The sequence below is a fragment of the Aphanomyces invadans genome, assembly GCF_000520115.1.
Source record: "Aphanomyces invadans strain NJM9701 unplaced genomic scaffold supercont1.81, whole genome shotgun sequence".
In the NCBI taxonomy this organism is placed as follows: domain Eukaryota; phylum Oomycota; class Saprolegniomycetes; order Saprolegniales; family Verrucalvaceae; genus Aphanomyces; species Aphanomyces invadans.
This window is the reverse complement of record NW_008580226.1, coordinates 1-17549: the sequence shown is the minus strand read 5'-3', so window position 1 is coordinate 17549 and position 17549 is coordinate 1. Positions and strand designations below refer to the sequence as shown.

Genomic DNA, 17549 nt, shown 5'->3' with positions numbered 1-17549 from the left:
GCAAAATTCGGAGAATTTGGGAATTGTGCGTCAGACACTCACTATTCACATATTTTTCGTGAGCCCTTCAATCGAAGGGAGGTGGTGCTGAGATCGTCTACCGGTGACCGGGTTCATGCACGGTCAAGTGAATATGCCCTCACGTGAGCTCAAGTGCGTGAAGGAGGATGTGCTTTGCACGGGAAAAACGTGGCGATACGGCTGCAGTCGTTGTTGTGCGCGTCGTTGGCGGGCTGCTGAATCGCGATCCGTTGGGCTGGGATTCGTTGGTGACATGCGATCTTGTTCCTCAACGGTGTGCTGAACCACTTCAAACCCCCGCCGGCGTGTTCTGGGATTTGCCTGCTTCGACTGACGTACACGCTGAACAAGCAATCCGTGCAGGTAACCGCGGCCCGGCACACTCACGGAGGAGCATCGCTATTGACTGCACGTGGACCGTCGCTGCCCCTGCGCCTCCACACGCCGCTGTGCCTGGTCGACCTGTGTCATTGATTTGGATGATTTTTCGAAAAGTAGTGTCGTAGTATTTGCGTATTTTCGACGATAAAATTCTGCGATGATATATGTTGTAGTACTTGAACAAGGGAAATCAAAACCCATCCTCCTCACGCTTTTTCGACACACCAGGTTGGTCAAGCATGGCACCACCTGCGACTGAACGGGACGGCGAGGTGTCCGTCGCGGCGACAATGCTGGTATGACATGAATGCGATCACCTGGCCGCGGATCTGACGTGATGTGCAGGGCAGCGCAATGGCGGGCATTCTCGCTCGAGTGGTGTGCCACCCACTGGACGTGGCCAAAGCCAACCTTCAGGTCGCAGGGCAAGTGGCGTACCGCAACTCGTATCACGTGCTACAGTCGACCTTCCAGTACCCATCCATGACGTCCGTGGTGCTAGTGTTGATGTCTATCTTCTGCTGCAGGAAGGAAGGGGTGCGCGGACTGTACCGTGGGTTTGGCGTCATTTTGCTCGGGTCGGCTCCCGCGACGTGCCTCTACCTGACATCATACGACGTAACGCGACTTTCGAATCGTAAACGGCGTGCGCCTACCCGGCGTGTTCGTAGCAAAGCAAGAGGTGGCTGGAGTCGCACCCGGCGTTCCAGTCCAATGTGTTCGTGACGTCGTTTTCGGCTGGCGTGATGGCCGAAGCGCTGAGCTGTGTGTTTTGGGTACGCACGAGCATCGATTTCACGTTTGATGGGGTTTTCTGCAGGTTCCCATCGACGTTATCAAGGAGCGCATGCAAGTCCAGCGCAAGACGGGTGGAGGCGTGTTCTACAAGAATGCAGTGGATGCATGGCGCACGATTGCACGAACGGAAGGCGTGCGAGGCTTGTATCGAGGTTGGCGTCCCATACCCATGCATGTTTCTGACCGCGGACAGGCTACGGCGCCACGCTGTGGTCGTTTGGCCCGTTCTCGGCATTTTTCTTTTTGTTTTACGAAAAGGTAGCAAGTATTGCCATTCGCCTTCCTGCGCCATGGCCGACGTCGACGTTAGAACAAAGCCGTGGCCGAAGCTGTCCACGGCACCGACGACGTCCCGTTTGCATCGCTCTTGGCATGGTACTCGTGCAAAACGTTGATGATTCGTTTGTGGGACGACCAGCTCTGCCTAGCTCGGTCACTGCCAGCGCCGGCGCTTCCATCGTGACCAACCCGCTGGATCTGGTCAAGCTTCGCATGCAGGTTGTGCTTTGGCATTGACACGCGGTGCGATAACGTGCACTAGATCGAGCGGATGCAGCAGCACCCCACGGCCGCCACATACCAGAACACGTTCCAAGCGTTGCAACGCGTGGCCAGGTGAGGCTTCCATCGCTGTATTGAGGGATGGGATGCGTCGATGATATGATGATGGTGGTGGTATGTGGTGTAGGAAGGAAGGGTTCGTGGGTTTATGGAAAGGCGTTGGCGCCCGCGTCGCGTTCCAGGCCCCCCTCACTGGCTTGACCCTGGCGTTGTTTGAAAAGTGCAAGCACGTGTGTGCCTTTGCTGTCTAGTCGCCCAGTCCGTGTCATGGTGGTGGAGTGCGGCGCGATAATCGGCAGTGGTGCGGTCGCGCTCTCGGTTGCACCACTTGATATTGTCATGGAAATCGAACGCGAATTCAAAAAGGTCATCGGTGTCGAGTGTGGGTCGACATGGGCACCCCTCCCCGCAAGTCACTTTCAATGTTTTTATTTGTACGATGGGTGGGGCAGACAGGTAAATAGGCGGCGCCCTAGAACACCGACTGGTCCTCGGTGCGGCCAAAGAAGAGCCAATTGACGAACTGGTCCATGGAGGATGGAGGTTGCAACACGCCCTTGAGGATTTCTTGGTCGACTGCGATCTTGTTCTTCTCGCGGGTCGCCGCCGCCGTCGTGCTACGCTTCATGTCATAGGCCAGCCCGAGGCACGCCATGATATCGATGAAGCCCTTGGTCGGGTTCCACTGACCCGTGACGCCCATTTCACCTGTCGCGTAGTCGGTCGGGTACCGGTGGTGGTAGTTGTGCCAGCCCTCGCCGATCGCGCCGATCGACACAAACAGGTTCTCGACGGCGCGACTGTTGCGGTCGTACGGCTTGTACCCAAAGAAGTGGGCGACGCTGTTGACACACCACGTCATGTGCAACACCCACACGTGACGGTAGACGCCGCCGATCCAAAAGCCTTGCCACGCCGAGTTGAAGCAGAGGTAGCCCACCAACGTTGGGAACGCATAGCACATGACGAGAACGCTGGCCAGGTAGTGCTTCTTTTGGAATTGCACCAACGGGTCTTTTTCCAAGTCGGTGAAGTTCATCTTCTTGCCTTCTCGGAACACATCGGCGTGCTTGCGGACCATCACCCAACCCATGTGGGCAAAGAAGAAACCACGGCGGGAGTTGTGCGGGTCCGCCGTCGTGTCTGACCCCTTGTGATGCACGCGGTGGTCGCGTGACCATTCAAAGATGCTGCCTTGAAACGCCATAGAGTTGCACAGCGCGAGAAAAACTTGAAGAGGAAAACGCGCCTTGTACGATCGATGTGCCCACAGCCGATGAGCGCCGGCCGTGATGCCGAGGCCGGAGAAGAACCAGAGGCCGATCCACAGCGTCATGATCGACAGAAACGATGCTTCGGGGAGGACAAAGAAGAGGGTGTACAGCGCCATTGCGTGCCATACAGACAGGATTGCTACGTTGTACCACACGACCTCATCCCATGAGAAGGAAGGAGTTGGGGAGCCAAACACGGGGGCTCTCGCGCCGTCAGTCATCGGGACGAAGCGGCGGAGGGATGCCGGTGGGGAGGAAAAAGCCGCACTGACTGGATTTTTGCCCTTGTTTTTGTTGAGGTTTGAATTTTAGCGAATCAAATGTCAGTATCAACACTATATTTGCTTTTAGATCGCATTGATTGGTGGATATGTATGACCTGTCCAACCCTGAAACCTTTGAAACTGCACATGGTTCGAACTTCGAGCCGCGCCGTTTCGTACCGCAGGACCGCGGACGAGTTCCGACAGCACACCCGCCCCATGAAAATACCGACGGCAGAGAGCTCTCCCGTCCGTGGTGCATGCAAGGCAACCCACCGAGCTCGGCGGTCGGCGATTTTGGACGTCGATGTCGGCGTGGCAGATCGCACAACGAGCAGATGCGTCATTGCTCTGGACAAGCCAATCGTATGGCCCAACCGCTTGTATTGGCCTATGACACGGCTACAAATCCCAGACAGCGAGCGTGTGTTGCTGTTGTGGGGCTGGTTTTTCTCCGTCTATCGGGGTGGAAGGCCACTCCTCCTTTTGCGCAGACACGTGGTCGCGCAGCGCTCGACCTTTGCCTGCAAGGGCGAGGAAGGCTAAACGCGGTTGTTCGGACCTCAAGGACGAACAGCACCGCCCTTTCATTGCGCATGAGGTAGTGATGCTCGATCGTGGTGGTCTCGTGCGACAATTGAGTACGACCGACGTAACCAGGAAGGAACGAACTTCGGAAATTCACACGAATCGATAATTTTTATGAAACATCAATTCACGATAGTATTTCCTTGTATAAGTTAGTGCATTAATTTGCCCATCGTGTTTTCGCCTCCAAAAACTCCCAAAATATCGTAGTTGAAGCACATCGAGATGTCGCAGACGACAGTAATCTCAGTGTTTGCGAGCGCGGACGGCGCATTTCACTGCCAGAGGTGTCAAGAGATCGGCGCATGTGCAGCAGTGAATCAAGGGGGTTCTACGTCGGGTTGGGGAGGAGTTGGTGTAGCACAGGAGCAGCAACGCTCGAGACGGAACAAGCGATGACAGGAATGGTGCTGTTTTCGTGCGAACGGCATACCATTGATCTGGATGCTCCAGTACAATTGGATCGGTTAGCCACAAAAGCTGTCGGGGGCGGGCTGCGAAGGCTTGGCACTCAAGTCCAATGCCGACGTCGCTCCATGGTCCATGCGCGAGTACGACTGGAGGCGGTGCACAGTCGTGAGGAGGTCGCGGAACGCCTTGTCCACGTTGGCGCCGGTTTTGGCCGACGTTTCAACATACATCATGTGGTGCGACGCAGCATACGCCTGGGCTTCCATCGTGGACACGGCGCGCTTGCTGGCGTCGACGTCGGCCTTGTTGCCCACAAGCACCGTAGCGAGCCCCGGCTCGGCCACCTACACAAACCAACGACGCAGGAAGGGTTGAGCCAAGGCATGATGGAAGCGGAGGGGGACCCTTGCCTGGACGAGCTGGTCGAGCCACTTTTGAATCCCGTCAAACGTGGTCTTGTCCGTCACGTCAAATACAAGCAACGCGCCGACGGCCTTTCGGTAGTACGTGCTCATCATGGCATGGAATCGCTCTTGGCCGGCTGTGTCCCAAATCTGCGCCTTCACCTGGACTCCATCGACCTCCATCACTTGCGTGAGGAACTCGACGCCAATCGTCGACGCAAAATCTGTGCTGAACTCGCCTTTGGCCAAACGGCTGAGCAAGTTGGTCTTGCCGACGCCGGAATTCCCCAGCAAAATGACTGGACGCCGACGGCGTGAGATAGCTCGCACGGCGACCGTGGCGATAAACAGTATGCACCTTTGTTAACAGGGGGCTTGGTTCCTGGCGCGGTGGTGGTCGTCGCCGCTTCCGGCCGTCGCACGGCTTCGTCTTGAAACTTGCACGGGGGATTCGCCGCAAACGACGTGCCGTAGCTACGACCGACATGTAAGCTGCCCACGATTTCCTACAAACGCAAACGACGATGCAAACTCCACCGTTTGTCGAGTTCAGTGTACAGTAACATCATTTTGTTTGCGTCGGTGCCGTAGTACGCGACCAACGCGTCGACGTCCGAGAGCTTCTCGGGCAGGTTGCGTTCGGTGTAGAAGTCGGTGAGGAACTCGCGTGGGGTCATGGGGTCGGGCTCGAACATGCTCATGGATTGCACAAACTTGAAAAACGTTTGCGCCACCCGCTGCACGACGGGAGAAGACGCCCCGGACGCCGTTCCAGTAAAGACCGTCGACGTGGGCGTTGTCGACGTTCCCATGGACGGCGGCGTGATGGAAGCGGGAGCGGTGGCCATGGAGAAAGTCGTGCAACCAAAAGTGTTGTCGAGAGGGCAGGTGCGCGAGTATTTATATCGGCGCCAAGAATAGCCACCCGAGCCTGATGTTACCGCCATGAGGTTGTGTAGCTCTGAATCAGGCAAGAGTTGTAGCGCATGACAGGTGCCAACGCCGCTCCTTTTCAACGACCACGACGACGGATGGGAGCGAGTTTGTGCTTTCGCTGAGCAACACACATGCCAAAGGATGGATGCGCGCATGTTGTGCTCCATTCGATGCCCACTCCCCCGTCCGCCCGATGTCTTGGGTTCAACGTGGCGGTGGACTCGCAATCGCCTGGATTGGATCGACCGTGTGGTATCGCCCGTTTGCCCCGTCCCCCAGTTTAGAACAACGTACAAGGAGCAGCTCCTCACGACAGCACCAACTCTCGTCGACTGCGTCCCCTACGACTGTTGCGTGCCCCCCTTGCACGAAACCAACGATCGTGCAACCAGTCTGCCGACGAATTGATCTTTTTTTCCCAGGACGGCTGGACTTTTTGGATAAAAAAACCAAAAATTGACGAATCTTTTCTCGACATGGGCCAAAGTCGACGAAACACGCAGTAATTGTTGAAGTCACCGTGTCAACGTTCCCAGTCATTGGGTCGTTTCATGCATTTCCACATTGCGAGCCCTTGTGGCGCAGTTTGGATCTTGGCGCAAGCCAGCAGCCACTTGCCCCCCCCGTGTGCACGACCATGCGCTTCATAGTCGACGTCGTCGCTTCATTCACCCCAGCAGCCACTCACCGCGTCTGCGTCTTGGGAAACGTGCCAGGTTCGAGTGCTCGTGGTCTCGATTGACTGGACTTGCCATGTAGAACTGGGCGCATGGGATCCACGGCATGCAGGTACACACACACATGCTGTCGTCGTCAACGACCCAACGACTTTATTCGTCGATCGTATTCGCATGACGCCATGTTGCGGTCGACTCGTAGTGCTGTTGCAGCGACAAGACGGCAGCACGACGTGGACCGCTCATGTCGACGTGCGCACGTCAACCGCGATCGAGTACAAGTATGCCATCACGTCCATCCGCGACAACGCGTTTGTCGTGTGGGAATCCCTGCCGACGAATCGGTCGCTCGATCCAGGCCAACTCGTTCGTTCGCAGCGGGAGATGGCATCCCTGGGCGATGACGACGTGGAGGTGCACAGGACGATGCTTCCAGTCGATTCCCATCGAGCAAATATCGCCATAGGTGCATGACGGCTGGTTTGGCCTGGACACCAGTGACCTCGGCGACTGCTCCAAGCTCCATGTCGAAGTGCGTGTGTCGTCGTTTCCACAGACATGCGTGTGGTGGAGCGCAGCATGCGGTCGCGGCATGTTTTCGTCGTTCCACTGCTCGATCTTTCTCTCCATGGCCACAGCTTTACCTTGACTCGTAGGCGCGGCATGTCGCGGCACCTCAAACGCGGCTGGTGTTTGGCAGTCTCGTGGGTCGCGCGCCGATCACGCTGTTCGATGCGCCTCGCGCCAACGTGCATGTGGCAGTTCGCATTCCTCGCGAAGCGACGGCGCAGCAGGGCGACATAACGTTGTGGCCCCACACCACGTCGTTCCGGCATGCCGTCGATACGTCCGTGCCGCTGCATGCGCTGCACGCCAAGTTGCTCGGCAATTCGACCCATCACTATTCGTTGCACCACGCCGGCGGAGCTCCACCAAACGACATTGACGCATTGAGGGAGGTTGGACGCCCATCGCCGTTCGGTGTGGCGAAACTCCATTCATCACTCGTTACAGATGCCCGTGTTTATGACACTCGACGACCACGTCCTTGCCGACGTGGCGGCCGCCCTTGACCACGTCTCGTTCCAGCCAGGGCAAGATATCGTGGTTCCGGGACAGCCTCGACGGTAGGCAAAGCCGCAACAGCATCTCAACCGACTCTCGCCATCGCATGCGGCATGCTCGTCGGACGACTCACGGGGGACGTCCGTCGTAGGTACTGTCACTGGATCACTCAAGGACATGCAGACGTGTGCGGGCAGCGGACAACGGAAGGGCAGCACGTGTACTTGCAGTTGACGCCGCGGTCGTATTTTGGCGAAATGGTACGCATTGGCCCAACGGTGGACCTTGTTTTGTGCGGCATCGCATGCCGCTGCTGGAAACGCGCGGCGCTCTCATGGATGTGGCCCATCGCTAGGCCCTCTTTGGCGGTGTCGACCGCACCAGCCACATTCGCGTGTCGAACAACGACTTGCTCTCGTGCGTGCGGTTGGATCGCGCGGCCTTTTTGACGATTCTCGCCAAGCATGGACTGTGCCACCACGCGTTGTTGCAGCCGTACGTGCAACGCCTCGCGGCGCAACAGCCGCAGCTTCGACAGCTCGTGTCCGGCCCCAGTTGTGAGGCCGCCCCCATGCCGCCTCTCGACGATGCATCCCTCCAGGTGACCAGTCGTTGCCGTGGGCGATGGTTTTGTTCGACGTGACCACAACGTTTCGGCAGGTCTTTACCATCCACGGCACCCCTGCGTATTTTCGACTCGACATCATGGCCCATCCCTCGAACGACTTGGTTGGATCGTGCATGATCACTCGGTCGCAGGTGGCGATGGATTCCAAGCAAAGTCAAGGCATCCTGACATGCCCGATCCTGGCTCCTGGGCAGCATCACGTGGTGGTGGGCGAAGCTGCCTTTCAGTACCTTCACGTACGACCTCACATCCACCCGGCGAACGCTGTGCATGCTTCGAAACCCGCGCTCGAGAACGGGTTGCCGGCACATGCAACGTCGGGCGTCGCGCTGGACATTGGCCACCGCGGCCTTGGCCGGTCCTACTACCAAGTACGCACCCGGGCTAATCTTCGCCATGGCGTGCCCACAGCCACTGGTTAGAAACTCGGCCATCGCGTCAGCTCGATCCGGGAGAACACGCTGCCGTCGTTCATGATCGCGGGTTTCTCCGGCGCCGACATGGTGGAGTTCGACGTCCAGCTGTCCAAAGACTGCGTCCCGATCGTGTACCACGACTTTTTCTTCAAAGCCAAGCTTGGCACGCGCGTCGCGGCGGCCACCGTCATGACCAAGATGGGCCTCCACGACTTGACTTTGGCCGAGCTCAACCAGATCGAGTGGCGCCACTGCGTTGAACCCACGCCATCGCGCTTACGATCGCTCGTGCGCAAGCATATGCCGTCCCTGGTCGGTCGTTGTCGCATGCCGACGCCGCAACGTCGTGCGATCGCACCCACGACACCGCGCGACGCCGACCGCATCGACATGCCAGACCTCGCGCCGTCCATGCAAGCGCTGTGCGACGCGTTTCCCACGCTCCGCCTGGCGCTCGACCACGTTCCCCTGTACGTGGGCTTCAACATTGAGATCAAGTACCCCATGGAGCTCGAGAACCGGCATCTTTGTGCATTGCCGGCATTCGAGGTGCGGTCCGCTCGATGTCGAACGGGTGGCTCGGACCACCTCTGCGTTGGCAACGCGAGCGATCGAGACCTGATGATGGCATGTGCATAGCTGAACGCGTACGTGGATGCGATTCTGGACGTGGTGTTCGAGTGTGGCCGTTCGCGCCACATTGTGTTTTCGTGCTTTGCCCCGGATGTGTGCGTCCTTCTTCGCGCGAAGCAGACCAAGCACCGCGTGTTGTTCCTCACATGCGGCACAAATGTACGTTGGGCACACGACCGCACCGATCTCGACGGACGCGCGTCGATGGATGCATGAATCGCGATGACAGACGTACACGTGATACGCTCGTTGGTAGATGGAACCCCATGTGTGGGACAAGCGCTGCATCGCGATCGAGCATGCGGTCGCGTTCAGCCAACTGGAAGGCCTCCACGGCATCGTGACCAACTCGGACCCGTTGCTCGAATCCCCGCAGCTCATCCCTGCTATCAAGAACAACACGACCCTGTCGGTGTTTACGTGGGGGGACCAGAACACAAGTCATCCTCATGTACCTTGATCGTCGTACGACGGACTCGTCGGTCGACTCACACCATGATGCGTGGTAGGTGCAACGCCAAAAGATGTACGGCGTCGACGGTGTTATCTCGGATAACATTGGCGACTTGACGCTTCGCGATCGCAAGCGGCGCCCGCGGGACACCATCGCAGTCCCCGCATACGCTGCGGCGCCGCTTTGACGACGCTCCGACCTCGATCGACGCGTGAGTGTTGAAAAGAAAAACGCTTGTCGTGGGTTTAACCATGTTGGTTCTATCCACAATAAAACGTTTATTCATGCCCCCCCCCCTTAGCACACCCACGCGGTTGCATGGTTGGAGTGCCCGCCAGGCGTCGTGCTTCACAGTCGGTCGCCATCGCTGCGCGCCCAGCACGCAAAGTTGCCTGTCGTAGCTCTGCAGGCATACGCCCAAACGTCGAGAGAATTTTCGGGTTGAGAGAGAGACTTTTCGTTGGAATTGAACACGCGCGCGACTGGACGAGTGTTGCATTGTCCATACATACAAGCATTCAGAACGCAGGCAAGCCGCCGAACGTGAACCACTCGTTCCTTCTAGCGATCCTTTGGAGTTTTGGGAGCGCCGACGGCATCGACACATGAAGCCTTGCTTGCATCGTTCATGGATTATTATTGCATCACAGGGGACAATCCACCAAAAAACGCACTTGCACCTATTAAACGTGTTCGACAGCCCGTTTAAAGTCCAACGACGAACCTCCGACCCGACGGCGGCGGAGCAGCATCATGGAAGGAAGCAAGGTATACATCCCCGATGACAAGTTCACGTGGGTGCCGGGGACTGTCGTGCGCACCGAAGACAGTGGTAAGCGTGTCCTGGTGCGCGTCACGAATCAAGAAAACACCACGAGCGACCGATGGGTCGACCTCCGCGACGACGGCATGCCGTCGGAACTTCCACTGCAAAACGACGACCCGGTCGTCCACGGTTCGGTCGACGACATGTGCGCACTGAACCATCTCCACGAGCCCGCGATTGTGTACAACCTCCGTGCTCGGTTTGCGCAACAGCGTCCTTACACGTACACGGGAAACATCGTCGTGGCGGTGAATCCGTATGCCAGGTTGGACGGTTTGTATTCGAAAGAAACGCAGCAAAAGTACATGGGGAACGATCGATCGAGTCTTCCGCCGCACGTGTACGCAACAAGCGCGTCGGCGTTCCAGTCCATGGTGCACTACGACCGCCACCAGAGTACGTACGCCACCACGCACGGCGTGCCATGGATGCGTCGTTGCGGCTTGTTTGTGATCTGTCGTTGCTGGAGACATGTCTCGACGAACTTTTCGACTTGATCCTGCACGTATTCCATCCACACGACCGTTCCTGTTCGAGCATGGGGTCGCATGGATTGTGTTGACGGAAATGTAGGCATCCTCGTCAGCGGCGAGTCTGGCGCGGGCAAAACGGAGACTGTCAAGATTCTGATGGAGCATCTGGCCACGATGAGCACCAAGACGGGGCCAAACTTGACGATTGTGGCCAAGGTCTTGCGCAGCAACCCGTTGCTGGAAGCGTTCGGGAACGCCAAAACCATTCGCAACGACAACTCGAGCCGCTTTGGCAAGTTTACGCAGCTCCAATTCGACGTCGACAACCAGCTCGTGGGCGCCAAGTGCCGTCACTACTTGCTCGAGAAGAGCCGCGTCGTCATGCAGACGCACCACGAACGCAACTACCACATCTTTTATCAATTGGTTGCCTCCAACGCTCCCCGGTGGCGGTTCCCGCCCCACGCAACCTTTGCCTACTTGAACGAATCCGCCGACAACGCGCCGTTCGTCCTGGACGGCGAAAACGACGCGGCCCGGTACGTCGCGACGCGAGAAGCGTTGACAACGATCGGGATGGCAGAAGCGGACCAGCTCGCGCTGCTCGATGCGCTGGCGGGAATTTTGCACGTCGGTCAAGTCACCTTCACCCCAAAGCATGACGGGGAAGGCGATGGAAGTGAAGCCGTGATGACTTCGCACGCATGGACGTCGACGTGCGCGTTGCTCGGCCTCGACCCGACGGTGTTAGCCACGAGTTTGTGCAACCGCACGGTGAAAGCCCGTCTTGAAGTGTACGTTGTGCCTCTCAGCATGGATCAAGCCCAGACGAACCGCGACGCGATGGCCAAGGAAGTGTACGCTCGATTGTTTGGGTATTTGGTACGTCGTGCCAGACGAGGCGGCGGCGTGCGCGCGCACGTCGGGAGGATTGGATGCATGTCTTGCGTGGATGTGGGCCACGAACGAGGATGTAGTTGCCTTGGCCCAAAAACACTCGAATGGCTTGAGCACATTTCGACGTCCGTTGTTGAAGGCAATTCGCTCGGTCGGGACTTCGTCGCGCGCACGCGTGGCTGACCTCGACGAACTGGCCAAAATCGTGCCGTCGATGTCATGATGGCTGAGAGTTCTTTCTATCGTGTGTGTGTGCCGCCGATCCTCTGACCAGGATCGAGACGGCGTTTGGCGTCGTGGGCATCTCTGGCCATCGCGCTGACTGTGTGTGCGGTAGGTCCGGTGCGTAAACGACTCGACGTCGAACGACCACGCCATGGTAAACCACATCGATCTCCTCGACATTTTCGGATTTGAAGCGTTCGCGACCAACCGGTTTGAGCAATTTTGCATCAATTTTGCCAACGAAAAACTCCAACAAAAGTTTACGCACGACGTGTTCAAGACCGTGCAAGAGGTGGGTGGGTGGCGCCATCCCAACGCGGACGGCGACACTCTTGTAGGAATACGAACAAGAGGGCCTCGGATGGACATACGTGCGATTCCAAGACAACCAAGACATGCTGGACCTGCTCGAAGCACCGCTCGGCGTCATTGCGCTCCTCAACGAAGAATGCATCCGCCCCATGGGCAACGACCTCACGTTTTGCTCGAAACTCGCGTCGACGCACGACGTCCACCCCCGACTCGACAAACAAAAGGCGCGGGTACGCTGCTTGCAACGTTGGATATCGATGGCCTCGCACGACTGTGTGTGCCACAAAATACCATCCAACGGAACGCTTTATGGCATCCAAGCATGCACAGGTCGCGTTCCGTTTGGAATGGTTTGTATGACGCGATCTGGCCGAATTTGTTGTGTGTGTGGGCATTCCTGTCGGCGTCGCCATGGAGTATATGCCGAAATCCGTGCTGCATTTTGCATGGGGAACGTTGGCGCGCGCAAGAGTCGGTCGAAACTCATGCGCGCGCGTGTTGTAGCTGAGTGCGTCCCATTTTGCTCTCAAGCATTATGCTGGCACGGTCATGTACAGCGTCGACGGGTTTGTGGACACCAACAAAGACGCGCTGTCCACCGAAGTCGTGTCTCTCCTGGCCACAAGTACAAACCATCTCGTCCAGCAAGTGTTTAGCGTCGAAGCCACGCCCCGTGCGTCGACAGCGTCGTCGATTGTCAGCGGCCAGCGTCCCCGTCGCGGTTCGATTGCGTCGGCGTCCAGCTTTATGGGTATAAACGCTTCCGTCGTTTTCCCGACGTGTGGTCGCTTCGTTGTTGTGTTCATCGCGAGGAGCAACGTCCATGTTTTCAGTGGCGTGCCGCGGACGTCATGCTGACGATCGCGTAGGGGAGACGGTCGTGTCCAAGTTCAAGGCGCAGTTGGCGGACCTCATGGCGGACATTGGCGCGACGCAAGTGCACTACATTCGATGCATTAAACCGAACGCGACCAAGTCGAGTGCTGCGTTTGATATGCCCCAAGTCGTCGACCAACTCCGGTGCGCAGGCGTTGTCGAAGCCATTCGAATCTCCCGCGCCGCGTTTCCAAACAAATTGTCCCACGAGCGCTTTCTCCAGCGCTTTGACGTGCTCAAAACGGACACGACACACGGCAAACATGCGGCGGTCACGGTCGGCGCTGCGTGCATCCAACTCGCAACCTTGTTGGTGGGACAGCCCGAGTCGCCTGCCTCGTTTGTGCTCGGGTCCGTGCACATTTTCTTTGCCGCCGGCGTGTTGGAAGGTACAGCAGTGCGTGTGCGTTCGAGTCCATGGACGTGGCGTGCCTGAGCTTTGTCCTGTTGGGAAGTTGACTGCTGATGATCGTTGCGGGCTTTGTTCCATTCCAGCACGATTCGAGACGCTTCACGGAGCCTTTCGTAGATCTCGAAGCGAAGCGGACGGACGAGATGCATGCGCGAGCCACCGTGCTTCAGCGCGTGGTGCGAGGGTACGCCGATCGTGCCTTGCTATCGTCGGCGTCGTGGCCATGACCGTTCGTGATCCGTCCTCACCGAATGTTTTGTCTCGAGTAGATGGCTGTGCCGTCGATGGTTTCAAAGTCTACGGGCTGCGGCCAGGCTCGTCCAAGCCCGATTTCGCCAGCACAACCAAACGAGATGGTTTCAGCGCATCCGACGCCGCATCGCTCGCTTTCAAGCGGTGTGGCGTGGTCGGCAGTGCCGCCAACTCTTAGCGCTGCAAAAGTTTACGGCGGCCGTCGTGATGGTGCAGCGCAATTTCCGCAAGTACCGCGCCAAGACAGAGTACGTCAAGTTTCGCCAGGCCGTGATTTTACTCCAAGCGCAAGCCAAGCAGCGCAAGCAGCAGGCCAAATTCACCGCGCAGAAACGCGAACTCCGCGCCCAACAGAGCATGGAAATGGACCTCGTGGCGCTGAAAACACGCCTCGAGGAAGAAAAACATGCCAAACGCCTGGTGGCGCGCCAGACGTCGGCGACTCCAAGACCTGTCGCGGCGGTCGTGGAGCCGTCGACCGTCGTCACTACGTCCTTGCCGAACGTCCCCCCCGCAGCGAGCATTTCATCGAGCGTCGTGGGGGACGTGTCGTTGTTGGTACGTTCCAGATGAGTGAGTGCATCACGCCCCCATCACGTGGGGGTGGCCCATCGAGAGATATCAGGATGGTTTGTCTGCATCTGAATGCATGAAATGGAGTGGTGTTGGCGATCGTGATGGGGCTTGTCGTGTGGACGTGAAGAAGGATGTTCGCGAAGAGTTTGAGGAACCCAACGCCAACTCGTTCCACTCGTGCGTGCTATGGTGATGGCCTTGTCTGCTTGCATTATGTATCGGTTGTGTCTGGTGGTTTTGTGGCCGTCAAGGTCTTGGCTTGGTGGTTTTGGCCATGTTGTAGCATGCATCGTGCTTGGTGGGTTGACTTGAGTCCTCTCTGCCCCCATGTCCACGTGTGGCACGAGTAGCGCCAACTCCTCCGTGTGAATGACGTAGGATGAATCGGGACGGATGCTGGAAACGCTGCAGCGCGAAGTCGTCAAGTGGCGCGACATGCACGACCGGGACGTGGCCGAGATGGACCAGCTCAAGAACGAAAACAAACGGATCAAGGACGCGTACACGGCGGCCGGCGCGTCGTTTGCGGCGCTCAACCAGCACAACAAACAACAGTCCAAGGCGAATTTGCGCCTCATGTCGACCCACGCCGCTCTGATCAAGTCCCAGGAAGAAAAGATGAAAAAGTACCAAAAGCAAATTGCCGACTTGAAGGACGAGCTCAAGGCGACCAAGAGTAGCGCAATCCCCAGCACGCACGCGGTACAAGAGGTGCGTGAAAATTGAAGGTCGGTGCAGGGCTTGAGCGGGACGTGTGTGTGGCGCAGACGATCCTTCAACTTCTGACCGACCACCACGTGCATCAAGATGTCGTGGCCAAAGTTCGCCAAGCGTTTGAGGCGAGTCTGCCACACGCCCCCACCACCACCCACCACCGACGCATGTACGCCAGACCCAGCCAACGTGCATCTCGCCCATCGAGGATGGATTCCACTCGTGCATGTTTTGGCATAGGTCGTCGTTGACGCCATCCACATACGAACCGGCGGTCGTGGCGATCCAGCGGCGTGGGTCGATAGCAGCGTCGACAACCACAACGACGACGGTATCGAGCGACGTGCGCGGGTCGAGTCAAGGGATGCATACCAGCAATAGTACGGGCAACGCCGATGCTCGAGGGAGCTGGGTCCTGCCCAAAGACGACGGGTCGCAGCAACATGGAGGCAGCCACAACATTTACTACGAAGACGATCCGAACCGCAAGTCTGGGCTCGGCGGCATGTTCAAGAAAATGTTCAAGAAGAGCGAGAATTAGCCGTGTTGTCGTCGATCACTTGAACCCAATAGCTGTGGAAACCCATTCCTGTGCATCCTCCCCTGCATCTCCCACCGCGTCGGGCGATGGGTTTGCTCCAAAGTGTTGTCGGGATGTGTGCGATGCGACGTGGATGATTCGTGGCGTTGCCATCGTTCTGCCGCTGTACGGCGAGTACTAGACCAAGCAGGCATCTGCCTGAACTAGAGCGAACTTGCACCGCCCGCCTGTGCGTGCTGAAAACAGCTTGTAAGTAGATCACTTGATGCCGGATCCGTCCCGCGTTGGCTGTCGATGCGTTGCTGGGGGAGGCTGGATGGTATACCCACGCCCCGTCGTGGGGGGATCGGGCGATGGACAAGTCGAACAGTTCGCTTGGGAAGGCAAACGTCATCGCAAAGGGGAAGCGTCGGGGGCAATGCTGGAGTGTTACCATGTGCCGTGGACCACGTGGAGTAGCATGGAGAGAGCGGGGGGATGCGCGTCATGCCGAGGGGTTCTTGGTTCGACGGGCGCAGCAGACTGGACATGGCCCCAGGCCCGACCGACGCTGCACAACTGGGGGTGCGAACGGCGAGCGTGGGGAGGTGAACGATGCCTGCCGGACCAACGTGTAGCCGAGATTCGAGGGCCGATGCACAGACATCGCGGTCGATGTGTTCATCTGCCCAACGAGGCACTGGAGCGTCAGTCGATCGACGTGGCCACTGCTCGACTGGAGCGACCGTCATGAATTTGCCGACACGATTCTCGCAGCGGATGCGGCCACATTCCGCCACGGGTCGTGCGGATCGTTCGTTTCCGTCCGTGGACCACGACAAGATGTCACGCGCGGCAGACGCTTTGTTCGTTGGCGAATAGGCTGCAGCCAACAGTTTGACCAGTGGCAAGTCGCCGTGTTCTCAACTCGACCGCGACGTTGGCGCGTCCAGGTCGTGGTGCTGGGCCGTTGGGAGAAGAAGACAGGGGCACGACGGACAGGTTGCTGGTGGAAGGATCAGGCATGGGACGCGGCATCCACGTGAACCGTTTGCTCGATCCGGCGGCTTCGTCGACGAGTTCTCTCGTCGAAGAAGGTGACGGCGGCACACCGTGCACACCTGGACTCCAGATTGTATTTCGATCAAGTGGGCTTGCACCGCTGCGACGGTGACGCTAGAACTCGTTGCGACTACCGCGCCGCACGTATAGTAGTTGTGCGCTCGTGCTGTCTCAACGATGGAGGTCGCGACGTCGTAACAGTCGATCTCTACGTGTGACGTGGTAGGCAACGAGACAGCGGCCGGAAACTTGGACCACATCGTCGTGCTGGTGCAATACAAAGTCGTGGTGCAGAGCCCTTTGCGCCTCAAGATGTAGCCACCGTTGCCCGCTGGTTGAAGCGTGCACTTGGCCAGCGGAAGCATTGCGACGGTATGGGCGTCAGATGTGGTGAGTTGGATGGATGCGCCATCGCGGACTGTCAGCGTCGTCAATGGCCAGTTGGCCGGGTGGCGTGGCCATGGATTTTGTGTGTGATTTGAACGCGTAGGTCCACCGAGTAGTCGTGCGCGCCACGCAACAGTGTGGTTGGAGGGGACTCCTTGGCCATTCCCAGCACCAAGTAGTCGCAGAATGCAGTCTAGCAACGCACACACTCTCCTCCCGCGAATCATGGCGCTTCAGAGATTCACAACCCTGCGACGAACGTGCTGCACACAGAATTTCAAACGCTTTTTTGAACAAATATCGAAAAAAAGCCCCATTGGACGATTAATTCTATGTCCAATTTAGCGAAATGACGGAGAAAATGGCTCATTTCGACGACACGATATTTCTTTTTCAAGCTATATGGCCCCACACCGTGTTGTCGCATGTGTACCTCTCACCCACTGCGTTGGGAACAATGTACAAATTGATGCCCAGGTCGACTCAGCAGAACTTTCCAAGTCCACC

At 57.8% G+C, this 17549-nt stretch overlaps 5 protein-coding genes across 8 annotated transcripts; 3 read left to right on the top strand and 2 right to left on the bottom strand.

Moving 5' to 3' along the window:
- Positions 1-604: 604 nt before the first annotated feature.
- On the top strand, positions 605-3295 carry H310_14681 (hypothetical protein). Its single transcript, XM_008882584.1, has 10 exons — positions 605-698; positions 748-875; positions 930-1020; positions 1074-1178; positions 1223-1352; positions 1394-1458; positions 1511-1575; positions 1629-1698; positions 1742-1815; positions 1889-3295. The coding sequence occupies exons 1-10, from the start codon at positions 642-644 to the stop codon at positions 2010-2012; spliced, it is 909 nt and encodes a 302-aa protein (XP_008880806.1). The 5' UTR covers positions 605-641; the 3' UTR covers positions 2013-3295.
- On the bottom strand, positions 2151-3297 carry H310_14680 (hypothetical protein). Its single transcript, XM_008882583.1, has one exon. The coding sequence runs from the start codon at positions 3254-3256 to the stop codon at positions 2234-2236; it is 1023 nt and encodes a 340-aa protein (XP_008880805.1). The 5' UTR covers positions 3257-3297; the 3' UTR covers positions 2151-2233.
- An 892-nt stretch (positions 3298-4189) lies between these two features.
- Positions 4190-5590, bottom strand: H310_14679 (hypothetical protein). Its single transcript, XM_008882582.1, has 4 exons — positions 5239-5590; positions 5060-5175; positions 4708-5000; positions 4190-4641 (listed from the first exon to the last, which is right to left on the bottom strand). Exons 1-4 carry the CDS (start codon positions 5547-5549, stop codon positions 4354-4356), a joined length of 1008 nt encoding a protein of 335 aa, XP_008880804.1. The 5' UTR covers positions 5550-5590; the 3' UTR covers positions 4190-4353.
- A 580-nt stretch (positions 5591-6170) lies between these two features.
- Positions 6171-9805, top strand: H310_14678 (hypothetical protein). 3 transcript variants are annotated; one of them, XM_008882581.1, is made up of 13 exons: positions 6171-6353; positions 6397-6426; positions 6517-6728; positions 6781-6846; positions 6971-7273; positions 7329-7441; positions 7531-7639; positions 7735-7980; positions 8040-8378; positions 8430-8972; positions 9063-9215; positions 9313-9507; positions 9566-9805. In XM_008882581.1, the coding sequence occupies exons 1-13, from the start codon at positions 6275-6277 to the stop codon at positions 9695-9697; spliced, it is 2520 nt and encodes an 839-aa protein (XP_008880803.1). In that variant the 5' UTR covers positions 6171-6274; the 3' UTR covers positions 9698-9805. The 3 variants fall into 3 exon arrangements, with proteins under 3 accessions (XP_008880803.1, XP_008880801.1, XP_008880802.1); XM_008882579.1 differs by having other exon boundaries at positions 9063-9507; XM_008882580.1 differs by having other exon boundaries at positions 6171-6426.
- A 404-nt stretch (positions 9806-10209) lies between these two features.
- Positions 10210-15659, top strand: H310_14677. 2 transcript variants are annotated; one of them, XM_008882578.1, is made up of 11 exons: positions 10210-10732; positions 10910-11691; positions 12044-12223; positions 12270-12473; positions 12748-12994; positions 13113-13508; positions 13649-13715; positions 13801-14341; positions 14738-15070; positions 15127-15242; positions 15314-15659. In XM_008882578.1, exons 1-11 carry the CDS (start codon positions 10264-10266, stop codon positions 15612-15614), a joined length of 3636 nt encoding a protein of 1211 aa, XP_008880800.1. In that variant the 5' UTR covers positions 10210-10263; the 3' UTR covers positions 15615-15659. The 2 variants fall into 2 exon arrangements, with proteins under 2 accessions (XP_008880800.1, XP_008880799.1); XM_008882577.1 differs by lacking the exons at positions 14738-15070; positions 15127-15242; positions 15314-15659 and having other exon boundaries at positions 13801-14549.
- Positions 15660-17549: the final 1890 nt, after the last annotated feature.